This window comes from Rattus norvegicus, chromosome 1, assembly GCF_036323735.1.
Source record: "Rattus norvegicus strain BN/NHsdMcwi chromosome 1, GRCr8, whole genome shotgun sequence".
Lineage (NCBI taxonomy): Eukaryota > Metazoa > Chordata > Mammalia > Rodentia > Muridae > Rattus > Rattus norvegicus.
Window position 1 is genome coordinate 267,340,591 of NC_086019.1, and position 27,403 is coordinate 267,367,993.

Here is a 27,403-nt window from a genome sequence, read left to right on the forward strand (position 1 = left end):
TCTCCGTCCTTCCACCTTCCTTCCTTCTAGTCCAATCGCTCAGTTACTGGGACATATGCACAAGCATGTTACTATTTAACATGTAGTGGGTATGTGTATTTCCCTACCAGGAAGCCTGGTCTCAAGACTCAGTTCCTGTCTGAGGGAGTTTGTTACAGCCTGCTTGCTTCCTCGGCCTTTTGGGCTGACACACACAAATCAAATGCCAGTTAGGGTCTCTGGATTAATGGAGTACTACCCAATTTTGAGTTCTGAATTCAAGCTCTCTTAGTTCAAGGACTCTGAAAACACTCCATAAAGCAGTTATGTCAGGAAGCATTTTTATGATATCCTCTTTCCTCCCCTGGCTAATAGGGTTGATTCTGGGATTCAGCTTCCTCTGAGTTCTTCTGCTGGCACCAAGAAAGAGAAAGATCAAGTCTAACCGTCCCAGGAGCCTCCCTGATGTGAGGACCTGGGCCCACCTTGTAGGCCCTGAAACCACTTGGCAACTTGGTCCACAGCGATGCCACAAGGCCTCTCAGGAGCCAAGAAATCAAGAAATAGGCCAGGTGTCTATGACCCTACCATCACTTCATAGCTCCCAGATCAAGGAAATAGACTCAGTCAAGGCACCCAAGCATTATGCATGGGGAATGTTGGTTATACCCAAGACTTACAAAACAAAAATACAGGACAAAAATAACACTGAGTTGAAGAAAGCAGACTATATTCTGCAGAAACAGTAGAACACCTTCAAAGACTAAAACCCAGTGTGAAGGTTAATACTGTCAATTTCTCATATTTACCTGTGGGTATACCTGTGAGGGCTTATGTGTACTGGGTAAAACCTGGGGCATGTCTGTGAAGGGTCATCTAGATCAGGTTGACCAAGGTAGGAAAAGCCACTTTAACTGTGGGCAACCCCATCCTGTGGGCTGGGACCGGGTAAGTAGAGAACGAGCCAAACACTGATGTTCTTCCCACGCTGGTGCCTGGTTGCGGATGCAGTGTGACCAGCTGCCTCAGGTTCCTGCTGCCATGCCCTCCTTCCCAGGATGGATCTGTAAACAAACCCTCCCTCCTGAACTTGCTTCTTGTCAGGTGTTTTTGTCACAGCAAAGAGAAACATACGACATCGATGTCACTAATACTGCACATCCCAAGGTTACTGCCTTAAAGACAAGGCCTCAGTCTCCAGGAATCGAGAAATCTACTAAGGACTCAACACTGGCAGCTCTGTCATGAAGTACCTTAGTTAGGGTTTTACTGCTGTGAACACCATGACCAAGGCAACTCATACGGACAACATTTAATTGGGGCTGCTAACAGGTTCAGTCCATTATCATCAAGAAGACAGGAACATGGTTAAGGAGGAGCTTAGAGTTCTATATCTTCATCTGAAGGCTGCTACAAGAATACTGGCTTCCAGGCAGCTAGGATGAGGGTCTTACAGTCCACACCAACAGTGATACATCTATTCCAACAGGGCCACACCTACTCTAACAGGATCACACCTACTCCAACAGGGTCACACCTACTCTAACAGGGCCATACCTACTCCCACAGGGCCACACCTTCTAATAGTGCCTCTTCCTGGGCCTAGCATATACAAACCATCATATGTAGCTCAACCCCAACTCTTCTGAAACTCTCTTTCTCCAGTCCATCCTACTTAGGTCTGGGAGCAACCTTTATCACTGTGTCTTATGTCAAAAGTCTCCTTCAAGATGTCCTTTCCAGGGTATTTCCTGTGTGCTGTGGGGTCACAATCGTTGCTTGGAAGAAAGTACAGTGAGGTCCCAGAGGGCCATGGCCTCCTGAACTTCCCTGAATGGTAGGAAAGTGCTCAAGCCTAAGGTTGCCATCACCTGTGGTGCCAGTGGCCAGTCCTACTTGGGGGAAAATGCTGTTTGGAGGAAATCATAATTCCCAAATGTGGAATTTTGGCAGTAATAGGGACTGGGGGTCTTGTCTCTAGTTCTCACACTGTAACCCTGGTACTGCTGAGACAGCTTGAGGAAGGGAGTTTGGCAAGTGACTACACTGGTGAGTTCTGAGGTGCAACCCCAAGGTGGAGATGTATGCCTTTCTCATGAGGACACAGCAAGAAGTCAGCCATCTCAGAAGGGCATCTTCACTGGGAACTCAACCTCCTCCAGGTGAACTGTGAGCCTGATGTCTGTTGCTCAAACCCGTTGTCAGCATTTTGTACACTATCTCAAACGGACTCAAGGGAGCAGCAGCCACATACCCCTGGTTCACTATTGCCTACACCACAAAGGGGATCCTTACCACACAGGCTGGGGAGAAGGTAAGGGGATTTTGAGGTGGTCTTCTGTTGGGTAGTGATTTTGAATGAAGGTTAGTTTTATCCTTCAAGGGGATATTTGGCAAGCTTGGGGAAACTTTATGTTGTCATAATGGGGGAAAGGGTGCTTTTGAAATGACACTAAATATTCCACAATGCCAGGACATCCCTAACAATTATTCAGACCAAAATACCTAGAGTACCAACCTAACCCAGGGGAAATGGCTAATTCATAGCCCTTATTATTTCCCTAAGTAATTTTGAATGAAATTCATCAGATTGCCCTAGGGATGTGCAGCTCGTATCCAGAAAAGACTTCCAGGAGAAATACTGATGTCCTATGAAGTGTAGGACTCGAAGCTATGACATGGTCTCATCTTTAGGAAGATCACTGAGTCTACACATACAAAGCTGCACAGGTCACCAAGACCAGAACTCCCCCTGGGAATCAGCACAGAAAGCAATGCTTGGCCTTCCGGAGTGGTTCGTTTAGTATGGGTGGGATGAAGGCAGTCAACGGTTTCTGTGTTGACAGTGTTGACCCATTGACAAATGTTGACAGCTCCCTGAGGCCACTTATAACCAATGGAAACTCTCACAGTTTAAACTCTGAGGTTATTACTGCTCTGAAGAAGCCATTAGACAGAACACAGCATATCCTATCAAAACCGCTGGAGGCTCTTCTACCATCTTGCCCATTTCACTAGCAAAGAAACTGAGGCAGAGAGGACAAGTAACCCACCCTGGTTCCCATGTCTAGAAGACACTGAAGGGAATCAAGACTCATTTTCAACTCCAGTTCTCTATACAAAGTTTGGCAGAGTGTCTCTAAGTCTGTAGCTCCACTTTAGAATGACCCACCGATACGGCATCTTTGCTAAGAAAGGATTTGACTGGCTTTACTCCTCTAATTCCTTCTGGTTTCTTGACAGTGCTTTTTCTCATCAGCCCCATGGATGGTACCTGAGTGTGTGGTGATGAGATACTTCAAGATGCGTGCTGGTCACCAGAAAATCCAACCTTGGGTTCTAAAGTCAGAGCTTTGAGCCAAGGGAAGTCAAACTGACCTGATGTCCAGCAAATATCTGGGGAGGTCTGAAGACTATGCTCAGTCACATGGAGAGTAGAGTCAGGGACTCAGTTCCTATGCCTACTTAATGCAACACCAATGGAAACATCGGCCACCGGGCTGCATGGAGCTTCCTGGTTGAAACGTGCACTCATGTGATAAAATAATAAAATGCACTTAGTCTCTCAGGGGAGGGCATCCATAGAAAGCCCCAAAACGGAATCCCTCTCTGAACTTATTCACAGCTCCATGCATCAAATCTGTACCTTTACAATGAAGCTACTAAGTACTGCAATCTGCTGGGTTCCACGAGTCATTCTAGTGACTAGAACCTGGTGCTTCCTGTAAACGCCTGAACCTGTAACTAGCCGGTCAGGCTGCATGTGGAAGGGGAGCCCAGAAATGCAGCTGGCATCTAACACGAGGTCAGGCTTGATGGGGCCTCCGGTCTGCCATGAGCTCCTCGTGGTAGTGTTGTGATTGAGTTGTGTTGTGGTAGACCAGTTGGCACCGGAACAGTCACCATTACTGTCCTTTATGCTGGTTTACAAGCCATACTGACACTTCAATCTGCCAGATGTTCAACAAGAATTTAGGGACTGATTTAATCTATAGTGATGAATAATGCTAGTGGAAAGTGAAATGTTTAAAGTCCTCTGATTTAGGTGATACAGAACAGGCATTCTGAATGCATAGAGAAGAGATGTCGAGTTAGTGTATCCCCTTTCCTGAACAATGCTGTATGTCCCTCAGTCTCATCTGAATTACTGTCCTCATGGGCTACTCTGTGGCTTATTCATGGATAGTGTTGCATGCACTCTGCCTTATTAACACTAGACCATAATAGGATGGAATACCTGTGCAATTGTTCTTGGCTCCACGATAGTTTTAATGTATTTGTGTGTACATGTATGTGCATGTATGTAAGAGTGAGTTGTAGGTGAACAGTTACATGTATGTATGTTCATGTGGAGAACAGAGGCCAATCTTGTGTGTTATTCCTCAATCTGCCATCTGTTTTCTTTTTGAGACTTGTCTGGAACTTACCAAGTAGGCTAGGATGGTTGAACAGTAGGCCCCAGAGTTCTGCCTGTTTCTGCCTCCCCAGAGCTGGGATTACAAACATGCACCATTACATTAAACTCTTGGTTGCATGTATGCTGTTAAGAGTGTGGCGGATGACTATTTATAAATGAGGTTATAAAGTTAATAAGTCATAATCCCAGTCTATGACTAGTGGCAAATAGATATGGGAACAGCTTCAGTCTTGGGTTGTGAATCTGAGAGACAGGGTTGGTTCTTGGTCACTGCCTTTTCTGCAACTAAGAGCATTTGTTGCTAATGATTGTGTCACCTGCACCCATGTTAACATTGGTTCAGCAAGGCCTTTGGCAGACAGACCCACTCTCCTAACCATGCTGGATGGGATTTGGCTCACACAGTAGTTCCAGGGAGCAGACAATCAGGACAGAGCTCCCGAGATAATTATCGATGTAGCAAGATGGAATTGGGAGCATTTCTCATCCCTCAAGAAAGACCTTGATCTTTCTGCTTTAGATTTCTGTTCCTTCTTTGCCTGGAGTACAAAGAACATCCTACCTCTTAGTAGGGACTGTCTGCTGACATTTAGTTCAAAACCAAACAAAGTAAGAGACCAAAACCTAAATAAAGATCTTCAATATTCTTTTCCATTGTTGCCCCCTTCAGTATCTTCGGGACAGAGTATCCTTTGCAACTTCAGCATCCCCAAGACATCTTTAAGTCACTGCATACACCCTGATGAGAGTCTTATAGACACTTTCCAAGTGCCCGTGTACATTTGGACTGCTCCTTATTCAAAAGAAACTAAAAACACAGGTTGTGTTGGACAGCAGAAATTCAGAGAGATTAAGGAACAGGGTTCATGACACAAAATAATAGAGAGGCAGGTAGCCACCATTTTCCATAGGTCTGCCCAACTCCATAGGTTCAACTCATCCCAGCCAAATCACTGCTAGGCTGTTCAGAATGCTTAAAGGAGAGGCATGAGAAGTGCCCGGGGCCGACTCCAGGGTGAACTCAGAGGTTTGAACGTCCTGCCCCCAGACAAACCTATGATAGAAATGAGGCCCCTTCCTTTCTGCTCTAGGGTTGTCTTCTCACCAGACATCTCCAACAAAACCCTACCACCCTAGCCTGTCTCACAAGTGTCTCTTCACTGATGCAAGATTAACGGGACGCCAGAGCACCCCGTTGCTCTGCAAGCATAAATTGCAAGAAAAACATTTAGAATATTGATTAAGTGCTTCATGCTCGAAGATTTAAATTTACCTCCTGTATTTCCAGGATTAGCTGACATAATGGGGTCAGTCTGCCGGCACAAATGATTTACAGAACACCCATTGGCAGCTTTCCTTTGAAAACTCGACACTTAAAAATTTGCACTCGGTCACAACCAGCAGAGCCCCGGGTATAATCACCTTCCTGCCGGGAAGTTTCAAAATCAGTTCTGGACTGGTCTGGCCCTATCTGGAACAAATGGACTCTGTTTGGATCCCATGAGGTATTGCAGTAGAGGAGGGAGGGGAGCCTTCTAAATATAGATCATATTTAATATTCTCAAGCAAAACATGGAAGAATTAAATTGACCGTCTTCCCTCCATGCCTCCGAGTCATCTGACCCTAGCTGACTCTTTATCAGAGTCCAATCTGAAAGTACAAGTTTGACTCTGCCTTTGGGCTAGAAGGAAGAGAGACCAGGCTATGCAGAAGAGACCAGGCTATGCTGGGAGACCAGGTTATGCAAAGGAGATCAGAAGGTGTGGACTTAGATTCAGATCCCATGACCTCACAGCCCCACTTGGTGCTCCTCCACCTTCATGGGCACAGAGGAAGCCAAGTGTCCCTGTGAGAGCCACTTAGGGCTGATGAGCTCTGACAACAAGAGACAAATGGGGGGTGCATCTGTTTCAGGGTGCAGGGGCAGCAGAGGAGCTCATCTGGGCAGGAATCACCTTTACAGACAGAAATTTGCCATGTAGACAGACTCTATCTGTCACAGCTAAGCATCTGCTCTCCCGACTCCTTCTAGAATGTTCTCTCAAGGACGAGGGGAGGGGACCCAAGTCTTGGATGAACACTTGATGGCCTCCCATGTCTCATACCCAGACGTGCTTTATTTGGCTCGCAGAAAGAAAGTTAACTTTGCGGCTTGCACTGTTGCCAACTGCTGGCAGCCATGCTGCTGGATCTGAACTGACTACAAGCTCCTTGATCTGCTGCATCACCCTCTAAAGCCCAGAGCTGGATGGGAAGGCTGCAGTGACTCACCCTTAGAGTAGAGTCAGCTCAATATATCTACCATCTCCAAGGACTCAACCAACCCAAGGAGACAATCAGAACAAAAGCCTTGTTTTCTGGAGAGATATAGCTCAGTGTGTAAAGCATGTGCCGTGCAAACACTGAGGACCTGAGTCTGATCACCAGGACACGTGTGTCAACGGCACACACTTGTAACCCAGGGCTGGAGATGTAGAAACAGGCAGCCCTCTAGTGTAGCTCACTGACATCCAGAGAACTTACCGAACTTATCTGACACACTGTCTCAGAACATGGTGGGAATAACACTTGACGTCAACTCTGACCTACACATGCACACTTACGCATGGACACTTGCATGCATACGCGACTACACAGGAAAGAAACCTGACTGAGGCACGGTTACTCATATCTAAAATCCCAGCATTTGGAAGGCTGAGGTTGGTGGACGGACACAAATTCAAGGTCGCACTGGAGTATGTAAGATGTGAGACCTTTTCCCCAACACGACAAAGAGGGTGTGGATTTTAGTAATCCTGGTAGCCTCTCCCCTACAGACAACCAAAGCAACACCACTGCAGTTAGACATGGATCCTAGAGGTTTCCCGACACTGTACCGAGGTCTTCTCTGGGGGCCCTGGAGCTAAACAGTGCAGTGATCCCAAACAGAAGACTTTCCAATACCCACTTCCAGCCCCACGGACGTTTACTTTAAGGAATCGACAAGTGCTCTCTTTTGGTTTAAATACTCCCGAGTGTTTCCAGCTGCCAGGCCACTCAAGTATGCAGATGACGAAGTAATAGGTGGAATTATTAAGGTGTCTTTGCTTCTCATGTGACCATTTCGTACAAGTCAGAGAGAGGGGCTAACAATAGCACAGCCGGCGACACGCTTGTTACTAATATGCACGCCAATTAATCCTGACATGGGAGCTTGGCGGGTTACCCCAAACCCGGTATTTTATCACCCCAGGGGGCCAGCACTTGGACGTTTCCTTGACATTTTATACTAATCAATCAACTTTTTTTTAAAGCTGAGCTTTTCACAGCAGTCAGCCATGAACCCGTGATCACCAGGCCCGAAGCCACCCATTCCTCAGGAGGATCTGCTCTGGCTTTACCGATAATTACACTTCTAGGCAGACTTTTGAAAAAAAATTTATGTTCTTATTCTTTTCCTTCCAAGGGGGGTCTGTCTCAAATGTTACGACAGATTCTCCAGCCCCCAAGAGTCTTCTCCTGTTATTGTATATTTAAAAATATTACAAGCGGACGCTTCTCAAGAGAGGTGAACTTTAAGGCTGCCAAAGTCTCTGACTGTCTCCAGATCTGTTACCAATGGATCCCAAGTTGGTTTAAGTCAGTTCTATTCTGAGCCATGTCACAGACAGGCAGGGACAAACACCATTCTGGGATATTTCTAGGACCTCCCTGGCAAATGGTAATTCATCTGCAGCCAGGCAGGCACAAAGGGAAGGCAGATGCAGAGAATCAGCCTCCTGGGAGCCCTGCGCTGAGCAGAGCCCTAAATCAGCCAGAGGGACCACGTTCTCAGGGTGAAGGCCCTTCACTTGTCACTGCCAAACCCCGGACTATGGCCTCAAATTGTCTTTCAGCCATTCTTCATGTAGGTCACCCTAAAGAGGTCATCCAGCTACAAAACTCTTACTGGCAAACTCTCCCTATCCGGTGTCCTGGACCCAAGGCCAGAAGCAGCCCTAGGAGAAGTGTGGGCTTTAGATTTGCCACGTCATTCCCAGAGTTGACCTTCATCAGGACCTACGGTAGCGTCCCCCTCTTCTTTCCTGTCCTTTGCTTCCTCCCACTCCATGGGACCAGCCTGTCCATGACATGGATTCCAGCTAAGTCACTATCTCCTCAGTTCTCTCAGATACAAAGGGAAGGGATGCCTGCCATGTCTGCCCCACAGGAGTACTCTGAGGAGAAAGAGGACAGAGGGAACAGATATTTAGGGTTATGGAACACACTACTCTCCACCTGCCAGCTCTGTCTCTCACCATAGCTCCACAGCACACCCCAGACCTCCATCCCAGAGCCAAGCCAGGCAGCACCAGTCATCTTTCTAACAGCCCGGTCATGTGACCAACTGACTATGGGTCAGTCATCATGGAGAGAGCCACTTTTGCACATCGTTCTGGAGCATCCCTTCTGCCCCTCTGACTGAACTCTAGGAAATGCTCATGCTCACGGGTCAAGAAGAGCAAGAATTAGCACATCTGCTAAGACCACGGTGCTAACACTGTCATCTGTGTCTCAGGTGTAAAGACGGATTGGCGAAACCCCAGAGACAGCCTCTCCCAGATGCCACCCTCAGTTCTGGCCAATCCGATTTCTTTAGCCCTTTCACAGGAGTCAACAGAGGTAGCCCTGAGGTACAATTTTAGCTCTGTCCCTCTATTTACCATGCTAACACAGGGAGCGGAAAGGCATGGTTTCTGAGGAATGAAGCTCCTGTGTGCCTCAGCGTTGCCAGGGCAACTGCGCAGTGGTACACAGAGTCCTCCTGGCAGAGGGGGTTGGCTGGGCATATCTGTGTTGGAGGTGAGATGTGTATCACATGAACCTAAGCCAGGAGCCAGGATCGGATGTGAACAGGAATTGGGACACATCTCATGGCTATCAGTCTTCCCCACCTATGGGAGGAGGAAACTGGAAAGCCATGGATTCCAGGATTAATCTGAGACGTCACCTGATTACCTCACCTGACCTTCCAAACTGTGGGCAAGCAGCTTCTGTGGGCCCATTAGACTTTGTTCACTGAGAGGTAAATTTTTGTTTTAGTCTTTGAACTCTTATGCTATGCAGTTTTTAAGTCTCAGAGGGAACCTAATAATGGCCTTCGGTGGTGTCTTAGTTAGGGTTTTACTGCTGTGAACAGACACCGTGACCAAGGCGACTCTTAAGAGGACAACATTTAATTGGGGCTGGCTTACAGGTTCAGAGGTTCAGTCCATTATCAAGGTGGGAGCATGGTAGCATCCAGGCAGTCATGGTGCCAGAGGAGCTGAGAGTTCTACATCTTCATCTGAAGGCTGCTAGTGGAAGACTGGCTTCCAGGCAGCTAGGAAGAGGGTATTAAAGCCCACACCCACAGTGACACAGCTACTCCGACAGGGCCACATCTTCTAATAGTGCCACTCCCTGGGCTGAGCACGTACAAACCATCACAGGTGGCATGTGAGTCACCTTTGTCTATCTCAATGCATAGAGGACATACGGACACAGGTTTTGCTGAAGCACATCCCCCCACCCCTTCCTGATCAGAAAGCACCTCTAGCTTCACCACCTTCCTCCACTTGTGATGGTAAGGTCTTACCCTGCATCTGTCTGTTGTGTTTACTGACACTGGCATGTGAGGGTGGGAAACACAGAGAGCAAAGGATGACCGTGTGTCTGCGGCAGGCTGACTGTGTGCATCTGCAGCAGCTGACTGTGTGCATCTACACCAAGAAGGAGAAGCAATAGAGCCAGTGACAGAGAAGAGAATGACCTTGTCGTTTCTGACTTTAGGTCACCTCCACCAGGCGGGGAGGAACAAATCATCCCTCTTCTTTCAGACTCAGGGCCCTGCTACAAAAGGGGGCAGTAAATGCAGCTGCCCACTCCCCATGTGGCCTCCCAGCTCTGACACTCTCTGCAGCTCTGGAGAGGGTAAGGGCTCGAATGGTCCCTAAATCCAGAGGACACTGGGCTTGATGTCGAACTGTGTGCTCTGATTTCCTCCCTGCTGTCTGGTGTATGCCTGAAGTTGAGTGTTGGAGTGGGGACCCGGAAGCTTAGATGATGGGTACCGCACCGAGTGTAAGGAGGTGCCATGCAAATTAGATGGGAAAACTGCTCGACTTTTTCTAAGGAGAACAGCACTTGCAAAAGAAGGAGGTGTTCACACAAAAGCTCCCTCTAAGGGCTCTTGAGCAGCTGACCCCTGCCCATCACATGGAGAAGCAGAGGCGCTCTTGTGGTGAGACTGAGTTCCCATCATGATGCTTCAAAGTCTGGCACACGGCACATGTGTGCAACCCAACACTGCAGAAGCAGAGGAAAGAGGGCAAGACGTTCAAGGTCAACCTTAGCTACACGACAGGATATGAAGACCCTAGAACAATCAGAACAACAGCAAACAGCTTAAACATCCCTTTCCCCACGTGCCCCAGGCAGAAGATGCCATGGGGTGACCTTCTCCCTCAACACACATGGGCGGGGGACATTCTTGGGTTCCCGGCACTGCGTCTGTGATCCACCAGCTCTGCAGACTGGAATAGAATCGTTCTCTTGAAGCCTCTGTCTTCAGATTCAAGAGCTAGATGTCCATGTTCCAGTAACTAACCTTTCCGTGAGCAAATTACCATGTTCTAGTAACTAACCTTCTCTGTGAGCCATTGGGAGAGCACCCAGAGAGTCAGAACTCCTGCAAACCTTCAAAGAACTAATGTCAACAGTTGAATATTCAGTACAACTCAATAAAACAACAGAAACTGGAGCATTCCCTGGGCCTGGAGCACTCCCTGGGTCTGGAGCACTCCCTGGGCCTGGAGCACTCCCAGTGACTGAAATACTCCCTGGGCCTGGAGGCAGAAACTTTCATGTTTATACTTTGCTTTTCCTCAGGCATTTCTGGGTTGGTTTGCCAGAAGTCTCTTATCACTGTCACTGGATTCTGGCCACACACAAGATTTTCCATGGCACTTTTATACTGGAAAAGCATTTTTTTTTTGCCTTGCAACTAACTAGTCTTTCTGAGACTCTACACAACAGTTAATATCAATGCCTCTTGTTTACCTTCAGTGGCAGTGGAATAGTCCAGAGAGGCTTGAATGGCTGTAACGGCAACAAGCCAAGAACCCCCTCTATCTAAATATGATATGTTGATATGTTGTTGCTTTCTCAAGACCACAGAATTGGCTACAGATATAGATGGAGCCAACTCAGTTCTACCACACTCCTCCAAAATAAACACCGAAGTCCTCAGTTAAGTGGCAGTCAGTCTCACAGTTGTCTCTCTTCACTTGAAGACATCACAACTTTCAGATGCAAATCTGGGCTGGAGAGACGGCTCAGTGGACAAAGCACTAATGTGCTCGCCACACACGTCAAGACCTGAGTGCATACTCCCAGAACCCACGTAAAGCAAGACACAGCAGCATGTATCACTTATCCCAGCACCCTGATGAGGTAGGAGGCAGAGCTGTGGATGGGCCAACCTTAGATGTGACAGGTCAATCCCAAAGCTCACAGCTAGGCTGGGCTTACACAGATCCAGCAAGAGCCCCTATCTCAAACACAAGGGAAGAAGGCTGACACCAAGGTTGTGCTGACGTCCACACCACACATATACTGTAGTCCATGGGCTCCTGCATCATACATATGGACATGCATGTACACAAAGACTTCTTTTTGGAAAACTTCAAATCTGCGTGGCACCTTTTGAATGACGAGCACATGTCCTCCCAGAAGCCAGCTCTGATAGGAAACCGAGACCCACTTCTCACCTGCAAATTCGCACAGGGTGGTAAAACGTGTGTGGGGATCTCATTCTCAGACCCTGCTGGCCCCAGAGGCTTGTTCTTGACCCGGAAGGCAGTGGTAGTGGTGGCAGTGGTGGTCTGGACTGGAGGGGCTGGCTGCCACATGGTCACATCTGAGCCATTGCCAAAGGCTTGAATTGCATTTTCTGTGGTAGGACGAAAGGACATCCCATTTCAGAGGCAAGCAAAACATAACAGGAAGGATGGATGCATACAGCCAAAGGCACAGACGAACAGGAATTCTGGTTGTAACACTGTGTGTGTCAAAACAACCCCATCCCCTAGCCCCTAACCCCAGCATTGGCCCCCCTGCCCCCATCCCATCCCATCCACCCAACCCTGTTCCCCCATTTCTCATCCCCATCACACCCCTCCCCCACCCCAATCACACCCATCCCCCATACCACTCATCCACCCACCCACCCCCTAGCTACTCTACCCAGCCACCCAGCCACCCAGTCACCTGTCAGCACATCTACCTTACTGCTACTGAGAACCAGTCTCTTGGATCGAATGGTTCAGAAGTCAATCTACTCATTAAACAATGAGCAAGACACTCTACCATGAGCACAGCGTGAACTTACTCACAGCCCTTTGATAGTCATGCTCAGACTCAGAAGTAGCATCACAGCTACAGTATTTTCAAAAAGAAAAAAAATCCTTACACTAGGTTAGAATTCTATATGAAATAACCAGTGGGGCTTTCTTCACCCTGAAGTTCGGTGATGCTAACATTCACCCCCACTTGGCAGGAGAATGCGGCCACTTTCTTTAGAAGAAAAATCTACCCGAACCTCATCAACATCTAGTGAAAATTTAAGTATGATTATTTTTCTCCTCTCTGCTTCCAGTCTTCCAAACAGAATCTGCATAATTAGATAGGCACGGCCCTGTCTAAATGAAAAGTTTGAGACATGAAACTTTCAAAGCTTATTATAATTTCATGGGATTAGATTGTTTTTACGGCAAGAGTAAATTGGTTGTGTGTTGTTCCCTTCCCAAAATGAATAAGAAACAGTTTTTAATCAGGTCTTCGGGGATTTGCCCTGGATTTAGGATTTTTTTTTATTTCATATTCATTGTATAAGAAATCAGACTCCTTCATTTGGGACCCAAAAGTGCAAATTGCTAATACACGATGCTTACTTGGCACTTTCGATATGTAAGACAGAGTAACTGAACCCTAATCTTTCTCTCAGAAGTGACACTTTTGGCACTCCTGAGGCTGCAGAGCGGAAGAGACCACCAACACTGCCCAACCCTGCCCACATCCCTGGCCCAAGAGGAAACTGTATAAGGCCTCTGGGTCCCATGGGGGAGGGCCCAGGAGCGGCAGGACCCCTGCCTGAGACACCGCCGGAACCTGAAGGAAACAGACCGGATAAACAGTTCTCTGCACCCAAATCCCGTGGGAGGGAGAGCTAAACCTTCAGAGAGGCAGACAAGCCTGGGAAACCAGAAGAGACTGCTCTCTGTACATACATCTCGGACGCCAGAGGAAAACACCAAAGGCCATCTGGAACCCTGGTGCACTGAAGCTCCCAGAAGGGGCAGCGCATATCTTCCTGGTTGCTGCCGCTGCAGAGAGCCCATGGGCAGCACCCCGCGAGCAAACTTGAGCCTCGGGACCACAGGTAAGACCAACTTGTCTGTTGCAAGAAGGTTGCCTGGTGAAATCGGGACACACAGAGGCAGAATTCCTCTAGGACCGGGCACGTCCTGTGTTTACCGGAAGTCCCACACCCTCGGATCCCGGCCCGCAGCAGCTCTCTGCTCCCAGACCCCGTGGGAAACAGACCTCACTGCCTGGTCAGGTGGGCACTCCTGAGGCTGCATAAGCTCCCGGAAGGGGCGGCACAGGTCTTCCTGGTTGCTGCCGCCGCAAAGAGCCCGTGGGCAGCACCCCGCGAGCGAACTTGAGCCTCGGGACCACAGGTAAGACCAACTTTTCTGCTGCAAGAAAGCTGCCTGGTGAACTCAAGACACAGGCCCACTGGAACAGCTGAAGACCTGTAGAGAGGAAAAACTACACGCCCGAAAGCAGAACACTCTGTCCCCATAACTGACTGAAAGAGAGGAAAACAGGTCTACAGCACTCCTGACACACAGGCTTATAGGACAGTCTAGCCACTGTCAGAAATAGCAGAACAAAGTAACACTAGAGATAATCTGATGGCAAGAGGCAAGCGCAGGAACACAAGCAACAGAAACCAAGACTACATGGCATCATCGGAGCTCAATTCTCCCACCAAAGCAAACAAGGAATATCCAAACACACCAGAAAAGCAAGATCTAGTTTCAAAATCATATTTGATCATGATGCTGGAGGACTTCAAGAAAGATGTGAAGAACTCCCTTAGGGAAACACAGGAAAACATTAATAAACAAGTAGAAGCCTACAGAGAGGAATCGCAAAAATCCCTGAAAGAATCACAAAAATCCCTGAAAGAATTCCAGGAAAACACAATCAAACAGTTGAAGGAATTAAAAATGGAAATAGAAGCAATCAAGAAAGAACACATGGAAACAACCCTGGATATAGAAAACCAAAAGAAGAGACAAGGAGCTGTAGATACAAGCTTCACCAACAGAATACAAGAGATGGAAGAGAGAATCTCAGGAGCAGAAGATTCCATAGAAATCATTGACTCAACTGTCAAAGATAATGTAAAGCGGAAAAAGCTACTGGTCCAAAACATACAGGAAATCCAGGACTCAATGAGAAGATCAAACCTAAGGATAATAGGTATAGAAGAGAGTGAAGACTCCCAGCTCAAAGGACCAGTAAATATCTTCAACAAAATCATAGAAGAAAACTTCCCTAACCTAAAAAAAAAGAGATACCCATAGGCATACAAGAAGCCTACAGAACTCCAAATAGATTGGACCAGAAAAGAAACACCTCCTGTCACATAATAGTCAAAACGCCAAACGCACAAAATAAAGAAAGAATATTAAAAGCAGTAAGGGAAAAAGGTCAAGTAACATATAAAGGCAGACCTATCAGAATCACACCAGACTTCTCGCCAGAAACTATGAAGGCCAGAAGACCCTGGACTGATGTCATACAGCCCCTAAGAGAACACAAATGCCAGCCCAGGTTACTGTATCCTGCAAAACTCTCAATTAACATAGATGGAGAAACCAAGATATTCCATGACAAAACCAAATTTACACAATATCTTTCTACAAATCCAGCACTACAAAGGATAATAAATGGTAAAGCCCAACATAAGGAGGCAAACTATACCCTAGAAGAAGCAAGAAACTAATCGTCTTGGCAACAAAACAAAGAGAGTGAAAGCACACAAACATAACCTCACATCCAAATATGAATATAACGGGAAGCAATAATCACTGTTCCTTAATATCTCTCAATATCAATGGCCTCAACTCCCCAATAAAAAGACATAGATTAACAAACTGGATACGCAACGAGGACCCTGCATTCTGCTGCCTACAGGAAACACACCTCAGAGACAAAGACAGACACTACCTCAGAGTGAAAGGCTGGAAAACAACTTTCCAAGCAAATGGTCAGAAGAAGCAAGCTGGAGTAGCCATTCTAATATCAAATAAAATCAATTTTCAACTAAAAGTCATCAAAAAAGATAAGGAAGGACACTTCATATTCATCAAAGGAAAAATCCACCAAGATGAACTCTCAATCCTAAATATCTATGCTCCAAATACAAGGGCACCTACATACGTAAAAGAAACCTTACTAAAGCTCAAAACACACATTGCACCTCACACAATAATAGTGGGAGATTTCAACACCCCACTCTCATCAATGGACAGATCATGGAAACAGAAATTAAACAGTGATGTCGACAGACTAAGAGAAGTCATGAGCCAAATGGACTTAACGGATATTTATAGAACATTCTATCCTAAAGCAAAAGGATATACCTTCTTCTCAGCTCCTCATGGTACTTTCTCCAAAATTGACCATATAATTGGTCAAAAAATGGGCCTCAACAGGTACAGAAAGATAGAAATAATCCCATGCGTGCTATCGGACCACCACGGCCTAAAACTGGTCTTCAATAACAATAAGGGAAGAATGCCCACATACACGTGGAAATTGAACAATGCTCTACTCAATGATAACCTGGTCAAGGAAGAAATAAAGAAAGAAATTAAAAACTTTTTAGAATTTAATGAAAATGAAGGTACAACATACCCAAACTTATGGGACACAATGAAAGCTGTGCTAAGAGGAAAACTTATAGCGCTGAGTGCCTGCAGAAAGAAACAGGAAAGAGCATATGTCAGCAGCTTGACAGCACACCTAAAAGCTCTAGAACAAAAAGAAGCAAATACACCCAGGAGGAGTAGAAGGCAGGAAATAATCAAACTCAGAGCTGAAATCAACCAAGTAGAAACAAAAAGGACCATAGAAAGAATCAACAGAACCAAAAGTTGGTTCTTTGAGAAAATCAACAAGATAGATAAACCCTTAGCCAGACTAACGAGAGGACACAGAGAGTGCGTCCAAATTAACAAAATCAGAAATGAAAAGGGAGACATAACTACAGATTCGGAGGAAATTCAAAAAATCATCAGATCTTACTATAAAAACCTATATTCAACAAAACTTGAAAATCTTCAGGAAATGGACAATTTCCTAGACAGATACCAGGTATCGAAGTTAAATCAGGAACAGATAAACCAGTTAAACAACCCCATAACTCCTAAGGAAATAGAAGCAGTCATTAAAGGTCTCCCAACCAAAAGGAGCCAAGGTCCAGATGGGTTCAGTGCAGAATTCTATCAAACCTTCATAGAAGACCTCATACCAATATTATCCAAACTATTCCACAAAATTGAAACAGATGGATCACTACCGAATACCTTCTACGAAGCCACAATTACTCTTATACCTAAACCACACAAAGACACAACAAAGAAAGAGAACTTCAGACCAATTTCCCTTATGAATATCGACGCAAAAATACTCAACAAAATTCTGGCAAACCGAATTCAAGAGCACATCAAAACAATCATCCACCATGATCAAGTAGGCTTCATCCCAGGCATGCAGGGATGGTTTAATATACGGAAAACCATCAACGTGATCCATTATATAGACAAACTGAAAGAACAGAACCACATGATCATTTCATTAGATGCTGAGAAAGCATTTGACAAAATTCAACACCCCTTCATGATAAAAGTCCTGGAAAGAATAGGAATTCAAGGCCCATACCTAAACATAGTAAAAGCCATATACAGCAAACCAGTTGCTAACATTAAACTAAATGGAGAGAAACTTGAAGCAATCCCACTAAAATCAGGGACTAGACAAGGCTGCCCACTCTCTCCCTACTTATTCAATATAGTTCTTGAAGTTCTAGCCAGAGCAATCAGACAACAAAAGGAGATCAAGGGGATACAGATCGGAAAAGAAGAGGTCAAAATATCACTATTTGCAGATGATATGATAGTATATTTAAGTGATCCCAAAAGTTCCACCAGAGAACTACTAAAGCTGATAAACAACTTCAGCAAAGTGGCTGGGTATAAAATTAACTCAAATAAATCAGTTGCCTTCCTCTATACAAAAGAGAAACAAGCCGAGAAAGAAATTAGGGAAACGACACCCTTCATAATAGACCCAAATAATATAAAGTACCTCGGTGTGACTTTAACCAAGCAAGTAAAAGATCTGTACAATAAGAACTTCAAGACACTGAGGAAAGAAATTGAAGAAGACCTCAGAAGATGGAAAGATCTCCCATGCTCATGGATTGGCAGGATTAATATAGTAAAACTGGCCATTTTACCAAAAGCAATGTACAGATTCAATGCAATCCCCATCAAAATACCAATCCAATTCTTCAAAGAGTTAGACAGAACAATTTGCAAATTCATCTGGAATAACAAAAAACCCAGGATAGCTAAAGCTATCCTCAACAATAAAAGGACTTCAGGGGGAATCACTATCACTGAACTCAAGCAGTATTACAGAGCAATAGTGATAAAAACTGCATGGTATTGGTACAGAGACAGACAGATAGACCAATGGAATAGAATTGAAGACCCAGAAATGAACCCACACACCTATGGTCACTTGATTTTTGACAAAGGAGCCAAAACCATCCAATGGAAAAAAGATAGCATTTTCAGCAAATGGTGCTGGTTCAACTGGAGGGCAACATGTAGAAGAATGCAGATCGATCCATGCTTATCACCCTGTACAAAGCTTAAGTCCAAGTGGATCAAGGACCTCCACATCAAACCAGACACACTCAAACTAATAGAAGAAAAACTAGGGAAGCATCTGGAACACATGGGCACTGGAAAAAATTTCCTGAACAAAACACCAATGGCTTACGCTCTAAGATCAAGAATCGACAAATGGGATCTCATAAAACTGCAAAGCTGCTGTAAGGCAAAGGACACTGTGGTTAGGACAAAACGGCAACCAACAGATTGGGAAAAGATCTTTACCAATCCTACAACAGATAGAGGCCTTATATCCAAAATATACAAAGAACTCAAGAAGTTAGACCGCAGGGAAACAAATAACCCTATTAAAAAATGGGGTTCAGAGCTAAACAAAGAATTCACAGCTGAGGAATGCCGAATGGCTGAGAAACACCTAAAGAAATGTTCAACATCTTTAGTCATAAGGGAAATGCAAATCAAAACAACCCTGAGATTTCGCCTCACACCAGTGAGAATGGCTAAGATCAAAAACTCAGGTGACAGCAGATGCTGGCGAGGATGTGGAGAAAGAGGAACACTCCTCCATTGTTGGTGGGATTGCAGACTGGTACAACCATTCTGGAAATCAGTCTGGAGGTTCCTCAGAAAATTGGACATTGAACTGCCTGAGGATCCAGCTATACCTCTCTTGGGCATATATCCAAAAGATGCCTCAACATATAAAAGAGACACGTGCTCCACTATGTTCATTGCAGCCTTATTTATAATAGCCAGAAACTGGAAAGCACCCAGATGCCCTTCAACAGAGGAATGGATACAGAAAATGTGGTACATCTACACAATGGAATATTACTCAGCTATCAAAAACGAGTTTATGAAATTCGTAGGCAAATGGTTGGAACTGGAAAATATCATCCTGAGTGAGCTAACCCAATCACAGAAAGACATACATGGTATGCACTCATTGATAAGTGGCTATTAGCCCAAATGCTTGAATTACCCTAGATCCCTAGAACAAACGAAACTCAAGACGGATGACCAAAATGTGAATGCTTCACTCCTTCTTTAAATGAGGAAAAAGAATACCCTTGGCAGGGAAGGGAGAGGCAAAGATTAAAACAGAGACTGAAGGAACACCCATTCAGAACCTGCCCCACATGTGGCCCATACATATACAGCCACCCAATTAGACAAGATGGATGAAGCAAAGAAGTGCAGATCGACAGGAGCCGGATGTAGATCGCTCCTGAGAGACACAGCCAGAATACAGCAAATACAGAGGCGAATTCCAGCAGCAAACCACTGAACTGAGAATAGGTCCCCCGTTGAAGGAATCAGAGAAAGAACTGGAAGAGCTTGAAGGGGCTCGAGACCCCATATGTACAACAATGTCAAGCAACCAGAGCTTCCAGGGACTAAGCCACTACTTAAAGACTATACATGGACTGACCCTGGACTCTGACCCCATAGGTAGCAATGAATATCCTAGTAAGAGCACCAGTGGAAGGGGAAGCCCTGGGTCCTGCTAAGACTGAACCCCCAGTGAACTAGACTATGGGGGGGAGGGCGGCAATGGGGGGAGGGTTGGGAGGGGAACACCCATAAGGAAGGGGAGGGGAGAGGGGGATGTTTTCCCGGAAACCGGGAAAGGGAATAACACTGGAAATGTATATAAGAAATACTCAAGTTAATAAAAAAAAATTTCATAAAACTTTGTTAAACATAGTAAAACTTCAAGAAGTGTTTGCATTCTATGAGGGCTTTCTGATGTCTGAAAAGTTTGCTCATGTCACTGTTAATAAAAGGCTTAAGCACAAAAAAAAAAAAAAAGAAGTGACACTTTGTTTCAACATTGTCATCCTTCCCGTTTAGCAAAATTGGAAGCTTGTTTTCCATGACTGTACACTGGGAGGGGGTGAGGGCTCTGTAAGAGACAGCTTCCAAATAATACAAATGAAGCTTCCTGCTAGGCTCTGTGACTTAAGTGCTTTACAGATCCTTGAGAAAGGCAAACCTGTAGACCAGGTTCCCTCAGTGATCTCAGAACAAGAACTCAGGCCCCTGCTTTTCCTTGTTAGACACAGAGGTTCAAGAGAGAGCTGTCATGCATGGACTACCCTTGCTTTCCCAGGGGTGTTGATGTAGTCTGTTTGAGTTTAGCTGTTCTCTTGCTCATCCACTGAAATGCTCCTGAAATAACTAGGTTCCAGGTATAGCGCCATGTACTAAGCATAAAGGTCTTGAACAGCAGTGACAACCTGCATAAGACCAAAGCCACATCCCCAAGCAGATTTTTGACCAGAAAGGACAGAGAGCAAAATCTACCATACATGGGCAGTGGTAAATGCCAGGAGAAAGGAGGCTGGGGTCAAGATAAAGGGTCTAGGTATGTCCAGGAACGATACAGGTCTACCTCTCCTCCCCCTTCCCCTTAGTTTTCTCTCTTCCCTGGACCTCTGCCACGCACTTGGCTTTAAAATGACCACTTCCCATCCCCAAACCATAACCAAACAACCAACTGTAGCTGTGCTCACCGTAGGGGAATCAGAGAGAAAGCCTGGCTAACTGGAAAAGACATGGACTGAGGCTTCCACGTACAAGTCACGATCGAGGACCTGTGACAGCCTCTACTCCAGGCCCCTTTGTAGGGTACTGCATTTGTGGCTCTGTGCCCCATCCAAACAAGGATGAACAGAATGATTATGAAAACTTTTGGCTGGCTTTGATGTTTGTGTTTATTTAAAAGTCATTAATAAGACTATTCTCCCTCCCCTTTACCAAAACGCTGCCAAAGAGGGACATCTTCAATGCCTCCCTGAGGAACAAAGTTTTCATTGCTTTATTTTTGCTAAAACTTGTATTCAACCACAATAGTACAAGAAAGGAAAAAAAAAGGAGTGGATAAAAAGGAGCCCAAACAAAAGGTTCATCCAATGTTTCCACAAATGCTTCCATATTTATGGCTCATTGTGTGGGTTCAGTGTTTCCTAAGAACTCAGAAAGCTCAGGGTCTTTGGAAGTCAAGATGTGGCACAAGGATCCAAGCTTTGGACCACAGCTCTACCAGTCAGGGTCTGTGAGGATGTTACACTCTTACTCCTGCGGATACGACACTTGCATCCCCCTGGGGTTCTCGGGTGGTGTATGGAAAATGAAACTGCAAGGACTCCGAACCCCTTTCTGTTGCATCTCATGGCACAACATGAGTTGTGTCTCAGTTGGAGAGTTGTTCAAGCAGATATGGCCGACTATCATGGAGCCATGGAGGAGGGAGACCTGGTGTCCTGCTTTTCAAGTTTTTCTGACAGATGCCCGCGGTTCACATCTGTACACTCCTGTTCCTTTGTTGAGCACCATTCCAAATAACCTAAGGAGCACCACAGCAGTAGCTGGCCCTGTTCCCAACAAGGAGGACCCTGTTCCCAAAGGCTCAGCTCTCAACTCCAAGATACCCTCCCTTGAGATTCCCTGCTGCACTGCCAGATTCCTCAATCAGGATAGACCCATCGCTTCTATCTGAGCCAGTCCTGACAAGGCAAGGAGGTGTTGACTTTAACATTCTAATTCCCCTGAAGGGTCCTCGGGGACCTGTCCTATGCACTCCGTTGAGCTTTTCACATTGTAAATTCCTACCAGGTTTTCAGAACCTGGGGATGAACTCTCGACTGCTGCCAAGATCAGAATTTGATCTGTGGGTAGAGGTATTCTTTCACATGCAATACACGCTTGGTTATTTGACTCTCTTGTCTTCAGAGGCCTTTGGTATCACAGTCTTGGCAGCACCTAATTCATCACTTGTGTGGCTCCTTGCTGTGCGTGCCAAAAGAAGCAAGCATCTACCAGCCACCAGGGAAAGGAGAGAGAAAGGGAAGGGAAAGAAGGACATAATAGACAGGCAGACAGAACTTTCACTCAAAGAGAAAAGCACAAATGCATTGGCATTCTTCTTATTTTTTTAAAAACTCACTGAGACAAGTATTGTCCTTAAAAAAATTCAGAAATTTCAAGCAGTCTTCCAGGTCATTGCCGCTGTTGCTGCAGTCACACCATGGTGCCACGCTGAGGCTGCTGGAGTCTACGTAGTTGGGAGTCATGACTGTGCCTAAAAGAGAAAAAGACAAGGCACATTGCCCTCCTGTATTGACACGGACATTTCTGTGGCCTAAAAAGGAAATAAATGCTTCTCTGACAGTAGAAATATCACAGCTAATCACAAATTCTGTGGTTGGCGGGCAGGGCTTTATGTTAGGTGGTACATTCTCTTGGCAATTTATCTCGAGCACATAAAATAATCTATACATTTACTTTAAAAATTATAAGCAAATTCCTTGGGCTGTATTTAGGGTATTTTCTTCCTGTACAAATGGTATAGATGTTATGGGAAAGGCGAGAATTAACTTAGAATCTACGAGTTGCCAAATCCCTTGCATTTTCTTGAAAATGTCATTAATCTTCATAAATAGAGAGTACTGGGTGCACATAGCCTAAGAGTTATTTTATGCTTTTAATGCAGTTTCCTTGGAGGCAAATGTCTTCAGGGGACTGTAGACGCCTCCAACGAGGTCACCACGTCCTGAATGTCTACAAATGTGTACAAAGAGGCTGCCACTCCCAATTCCCAACTGATTAAAATAAAACTGTCCACAGTAGAAAGAGATGGACATAAAGGTGGGGTGTAGCACAGTTGATAGGTACTTGTCCAATCTGTAGCGCCTCATCAGCCAGGTGTGGTGAAGCGCATCTGTAACCCCAGCACTTGGTTGGTGGAGACACATGAGTTCAGGGTCATCCTTAGTTACAAAGAGAATCTGAGGCCAGTGGGCTACAGGAGACCTCATCAAAAGAAGAAGGAGGAATACAAGAAAGGAAGGAAAGAGAAAAAGCCAAAAGAAAAAAGAAAAACAAACCAACCAAACACACACAGTGGAACTCCCCATCAAGCACTATCTCTGGATCCTCAACGGTTCCCACAGAGATGTTGTGTGGGCCTTTCTGCTTATGACTTGTGGTTTTTCTGTTGGGTTCTCCACTGGGAGAGAAACACACAATGCATCTATATTTAATACAATCCAAATGTCTTCTCCTGGGTGGCTCATACCAGGCGATGCCCACGGAGGCCAAGAACTTTCTGTTTTTAGTTGCTTTTGTGGAAGGAAGAAGAAGTAGGTGGTCAGAAATCCAGAGGATGAGTTTAACTACAAATAAAATGATAGTTTTTAGAAACTCGTCTGGGGTCAAGGGCATACTGTCATGACCCTACTAGTCTACTATTAAAAAAAAAAAAAAACCTCAAACCTCATTGTTAGCATGAGAATTTTCATCTGCGCCCTACAGAGAGGTCTAATTTGCCAGACGACACTGGGAACAGAGTGGAGAGGTCAACATCTCTGCATTTCGGATGCCACAGTGGATCCCTGGCACTGGGAAAGCTTTGTGCAGAAGTTGAGAGCCACCGACTCAGAAAGCCGTGTAGAAGAACAGATACAGACCCAGGAGAGAAATAACCTTTGGCCGCCACACCATACTCCATCTACCATCATCATCCTGAGGCACACAAGGCTTGCCAAGCCTAGGGATGCTCTCACAGAAATGCTGGCAGTACCTGCTCGCCTTGGCTGCTCACAGGGGAGTTAATGAGTATCAACTCCTGGAAGGACACAGACTGAAGTACTAACAATGACTCCATCTGCAGAGACTTAACACTGTCTCCCGGGATCGGCCCTGGTTTTATTTTACGTTTTTTTTTTTTTAATGTTTTATTCTTCTTAAACGTGCATATGTCTTAACTGCTCTCTCGTCATTTCTGCAGCTCTGTAATTTCACACATCATCCCATGGTTACATTTCTGCCGTTCTAACTTAAGGAGTGTGTGCACACTTGCTGGCTGGAAACACAGAGATGGTGCACACCTGGAGGAACCGGAGCAGGATTGTTAAAGGTGTTACAGGTGTGAGCACAGGTATTGTTCTAAAAAGCCAGGAGTGGCTGGGGCCTTTTGCGTTATACACTCGCTCACTGGAGCCAAAGACCCTCACTGGAGACATTCGGGTGGTGAGGTTAGCTTGTGCTGTCACCCTAGGTGGGAGGGTCTTCCCGCTGGTGATGTGTATGACCCTGTCACAGATGCTGGGAGGGCGAGCCTGGGCTGTGAGACAGCTGTGACTTCTCTCACCTTCCTCAGCCTTCACTATGTTCCTTCTCAAATGCCAACTGTGATGGAACCCTGAGAGGGAAGCTTCGGTTGTGCCTGGTACGCAAGGGCAGCCGCTTTTCTTTCTGCCACCCCTGTTTGCCCCAGATGTAAGTCTGCCTCTTTCTGGATGTTTCCCCGAGGAGTGTTATTTCATTGTACTAGTTTCCTGAATGTGGAGCGTATGGGTAGCCTAGTGCCACAAGCCTCTCAAGTTAGAAAACACTGGTTCTGCTCTCAGTTATATACAAGGGAGGGAACTCATTTTAAACAATCCCACGCACACCAGGAGTCAAGTGGCCAAGAATAACATTGGCAAGGAGCTCCTATTGGGGGGCGAGGGGGTCATTTCCAGGGGGCCAGTTCTTAGAGACAGTTTCTTGGATTTCCAAGTTCCTTCTTCCCAAAGTTCCCTAATTCAAATAACTTCGTTGGACTTGCTCTCTTCTTCTAATACACATGCAACCCTTGCTTTCGTTCTGTGTGGCCAGTTCCAGTTCCTCAATGGAGATGCTTTAATTTCTTTAAAGTAGATAGTCTTCTTTAACCCAGTGTCTCCCTTCTCTGGCATGTTTCCTTTCTCCCTTTCTCCTTCCCTCCTTCCTTCCTTCCTCCTTCCCTCCTTTCTTCCTTTCTCCTTCCCTCCTTCCTTCCTTCCTCCTTCTTTCCTTCCTTTCTCTTTCCCTCCTTCCTTCCTTCCTCCTTCTCTCCTTCCTTTCTTCTTCCCTCCCTCCTTCCTTCCTCCCTCCCTCCCTCCCTCTTTCCTTCGGAGTATCTTCAAACCTCTAGAACAAAATCTACTGGGAAAATTTCTCTTGTGTAGACACCGTAAGCCACCTTAAACAAATATGAAATCCAGATTTTTCTGCCCTGGCCTTACCAATCAGTCCCGAGTAGGCCAGGAGGCAGTCTGCGTAGTTCTCCTTAAGACAGTTGCTGACAGACCTTGACTCTGGCTGGCAGTTGGTAAAAAAATCTGCAAGGCGAGATCTGCAATAGAAAAGGGGTTGGGGGGGGGAATACATTGAAAACACCCCAGGCCTCTGAATTGAGAGAAGGGATGTGGGGAGAGGGCAGTCACAGGCTCAGGGGTGAGGAGGCAACCGTGGGGTTACTGACTCTTAATTGTGTACTTCAAGTACTTCAAAAGTAAGTAGGGGGGGGGGGAGTAAGTGGAGAGGATTTTGGATGTTTCCAGTGCAAAGATATGATATGGTTCTGGGACAATGAACATGCCAATTAGCCAAATCATCACACATTGCATATGTACACACATTAAAACATCACCTTGAGGTCCATAAATATGTATGATATATTGTGTGTCTATGACGAATGCAAAGTATCCATGAAGAGGGAAAATAACATTGTCTGTGGACAGACATAATAATAATTTCTTTGGCAGTATGCTTCTTTGTGCTTGTTCTCTCCCTCACCACCCACCGAGCGTGTACACACACACACACACACACACACACACACACACACCACATTTACACGCAGAAAACACCAAATTATGGGTGTATCTTTCCTTTATTCAACCCTGCACCCACCCCTTCCCCGACCTCCATCTACCTGTGTGTGCCTGTTTGTTTGGACAGAAATCTTCAGGGTCTATAACTGGAGAAATCTAGAGGCTTTGAAGTTTCCATTCAATATTTATTTCTGACTAGACTTATTTGCATCTTTAGGAAACACGGCTTCTCTACACTCTCACCGGAGATCCACACTGGGAAAATATTTACTTTATACAGAAACATGTTCCTGGCATCAAAATTGGATCCTACAGCCCATCTGCTCCCATAATTCCTAGAGTCTTACAATATGCATGCTTCTGTCTCCTGAGTCTTTTTGCCTCCCCCTCGCCCCATGCTCTAAAGAGCTGGTTTTTCTGGGAGTAAAGGGAAAACCAAGGGGGGTGGGTGAGGCTCTCTGTGGGTAGAGATGCCTTGAGGGTCAATGCCTTGTCTTCAGAGCCCTTTGGCCAAGATGTGGCTATTGGAACTCCAAGGACTCTCTAGAGGTGAGCAGGATTCATGGGGAAGCCATGAGTGGTGGTGAAGAAGGAGAGACACAGAAGTAAACGAAGAGAAGCCATCGTTGATCACTGGTGTGAGGAGGGAGAGGGTGGCTGATTTTGACCATGGGCTGTTTTAAGATCTTCAGATGTTGAGGAAATCCTGAATAAGAAGAGGCCCCTGGTGAGGTCATATTGGCAGTCAGCAGCCATGTTTCTATGGGAGAACATGGTAAACTTGGAGATGTAGGTTACCCAGCAACTCGGGAGACAAAGGGCCACTGTCTCTGTTTGCACTGATCACTCCTGATTGGCTGCTGATGAGCCCAGGGCTCATCCTACCTCTTTCCTTGAGAGAAACTGTGATTTGCTTAGCTTCATCTATGATGCCTCAGGCCTGGGTTTGCTGCGCTGAGCTGGGCAGGGCTGTAGGGAGTTAAAGGTTTGTAAATGCTCAATTTCTTCTAGGTTTTGGGAGCTGTGGGTGTTTGCTTTGTTTTCGAGACAAAGCCTTGTAATGTAGTACGGGCTATAATCAAACTTGCAATTCTCCTGCCTCAGCCTCCCAATTCTAGGATTATAGGTTGTGCGAGGTACTGTGCCTAGAATCTTTCCTACCATTCTAACTAGAGAAGGCCTGGAAGCCCTACGCCAGTGGTCAAAGCTCACGGTACACTGCAAGGGTTCTGTGTTCTAGGAGGCAGGCTCATCACAAGGGGTCTGGGCACAGGTGCTGAGATCTGCTTCATTATCTCTACACAACACCCAAACTCCTTGGAAAGCCTCTCGGCCACTTCAGGAGCAGGGTATGGGCTAAGTTAAG

The 27,403-nt window shown here is 45.8% G+C and overlaps 1 protein-coding gene and 1 long non-coding RNA gene across 10 annotated transcripts in view; one reads left to right on the top strand and one right to left on the bottom strand.

The window, feature by feature from the left end:
• Gfra1 (GDNF family receptor alpha 1) overlaps positions 1–27,403 on the bottom strand; it is a 231,741-nt gene that overhangs the window by 15,294 nt on the left and 189,044 nt on the right. For all 8 annotated transcript variants that reach the window (XM_039101768.2, XM_063281844.1, XM_063281839.1 and 5 more), the window contains 3 exons: positions 25,447–25,556; positions 22,344–22,478; positions 12,167–12,348 (listed from right to left, as the gene is read on the bottom strand). In XM_039101768.2, the coding sequence (XP_038957696.1) occupies positions 12,167–12,348; positions 22,344–22,478; positions 25,447–25,556 (427 nt within the window). The remainder of the gene's footprint in view (positions 1–12,166; positions 12,349–22,343; positions 22,479–25,446; positions 25,557–27,403) is intronic.
• LOC102556644 (uncharacterized) lies at positions 1,706–26,400 on the top strand. 2 transcript variants are annotated; one of them, XR_590754.4, is made up of 3 exons: positions 1,706–2,293; positions 24,186–24,335; positions 26,255–26,400. It is a non-coding gene; the product is annotated as an uncharacterized LOC102556644 (long non-coding RNA). The 2 variants fall into 2 exon arrangements; XR_010063321.1 differs by lacking the exon at positions 1,706–2,293 and adding an exon at positions 6,712–9,049.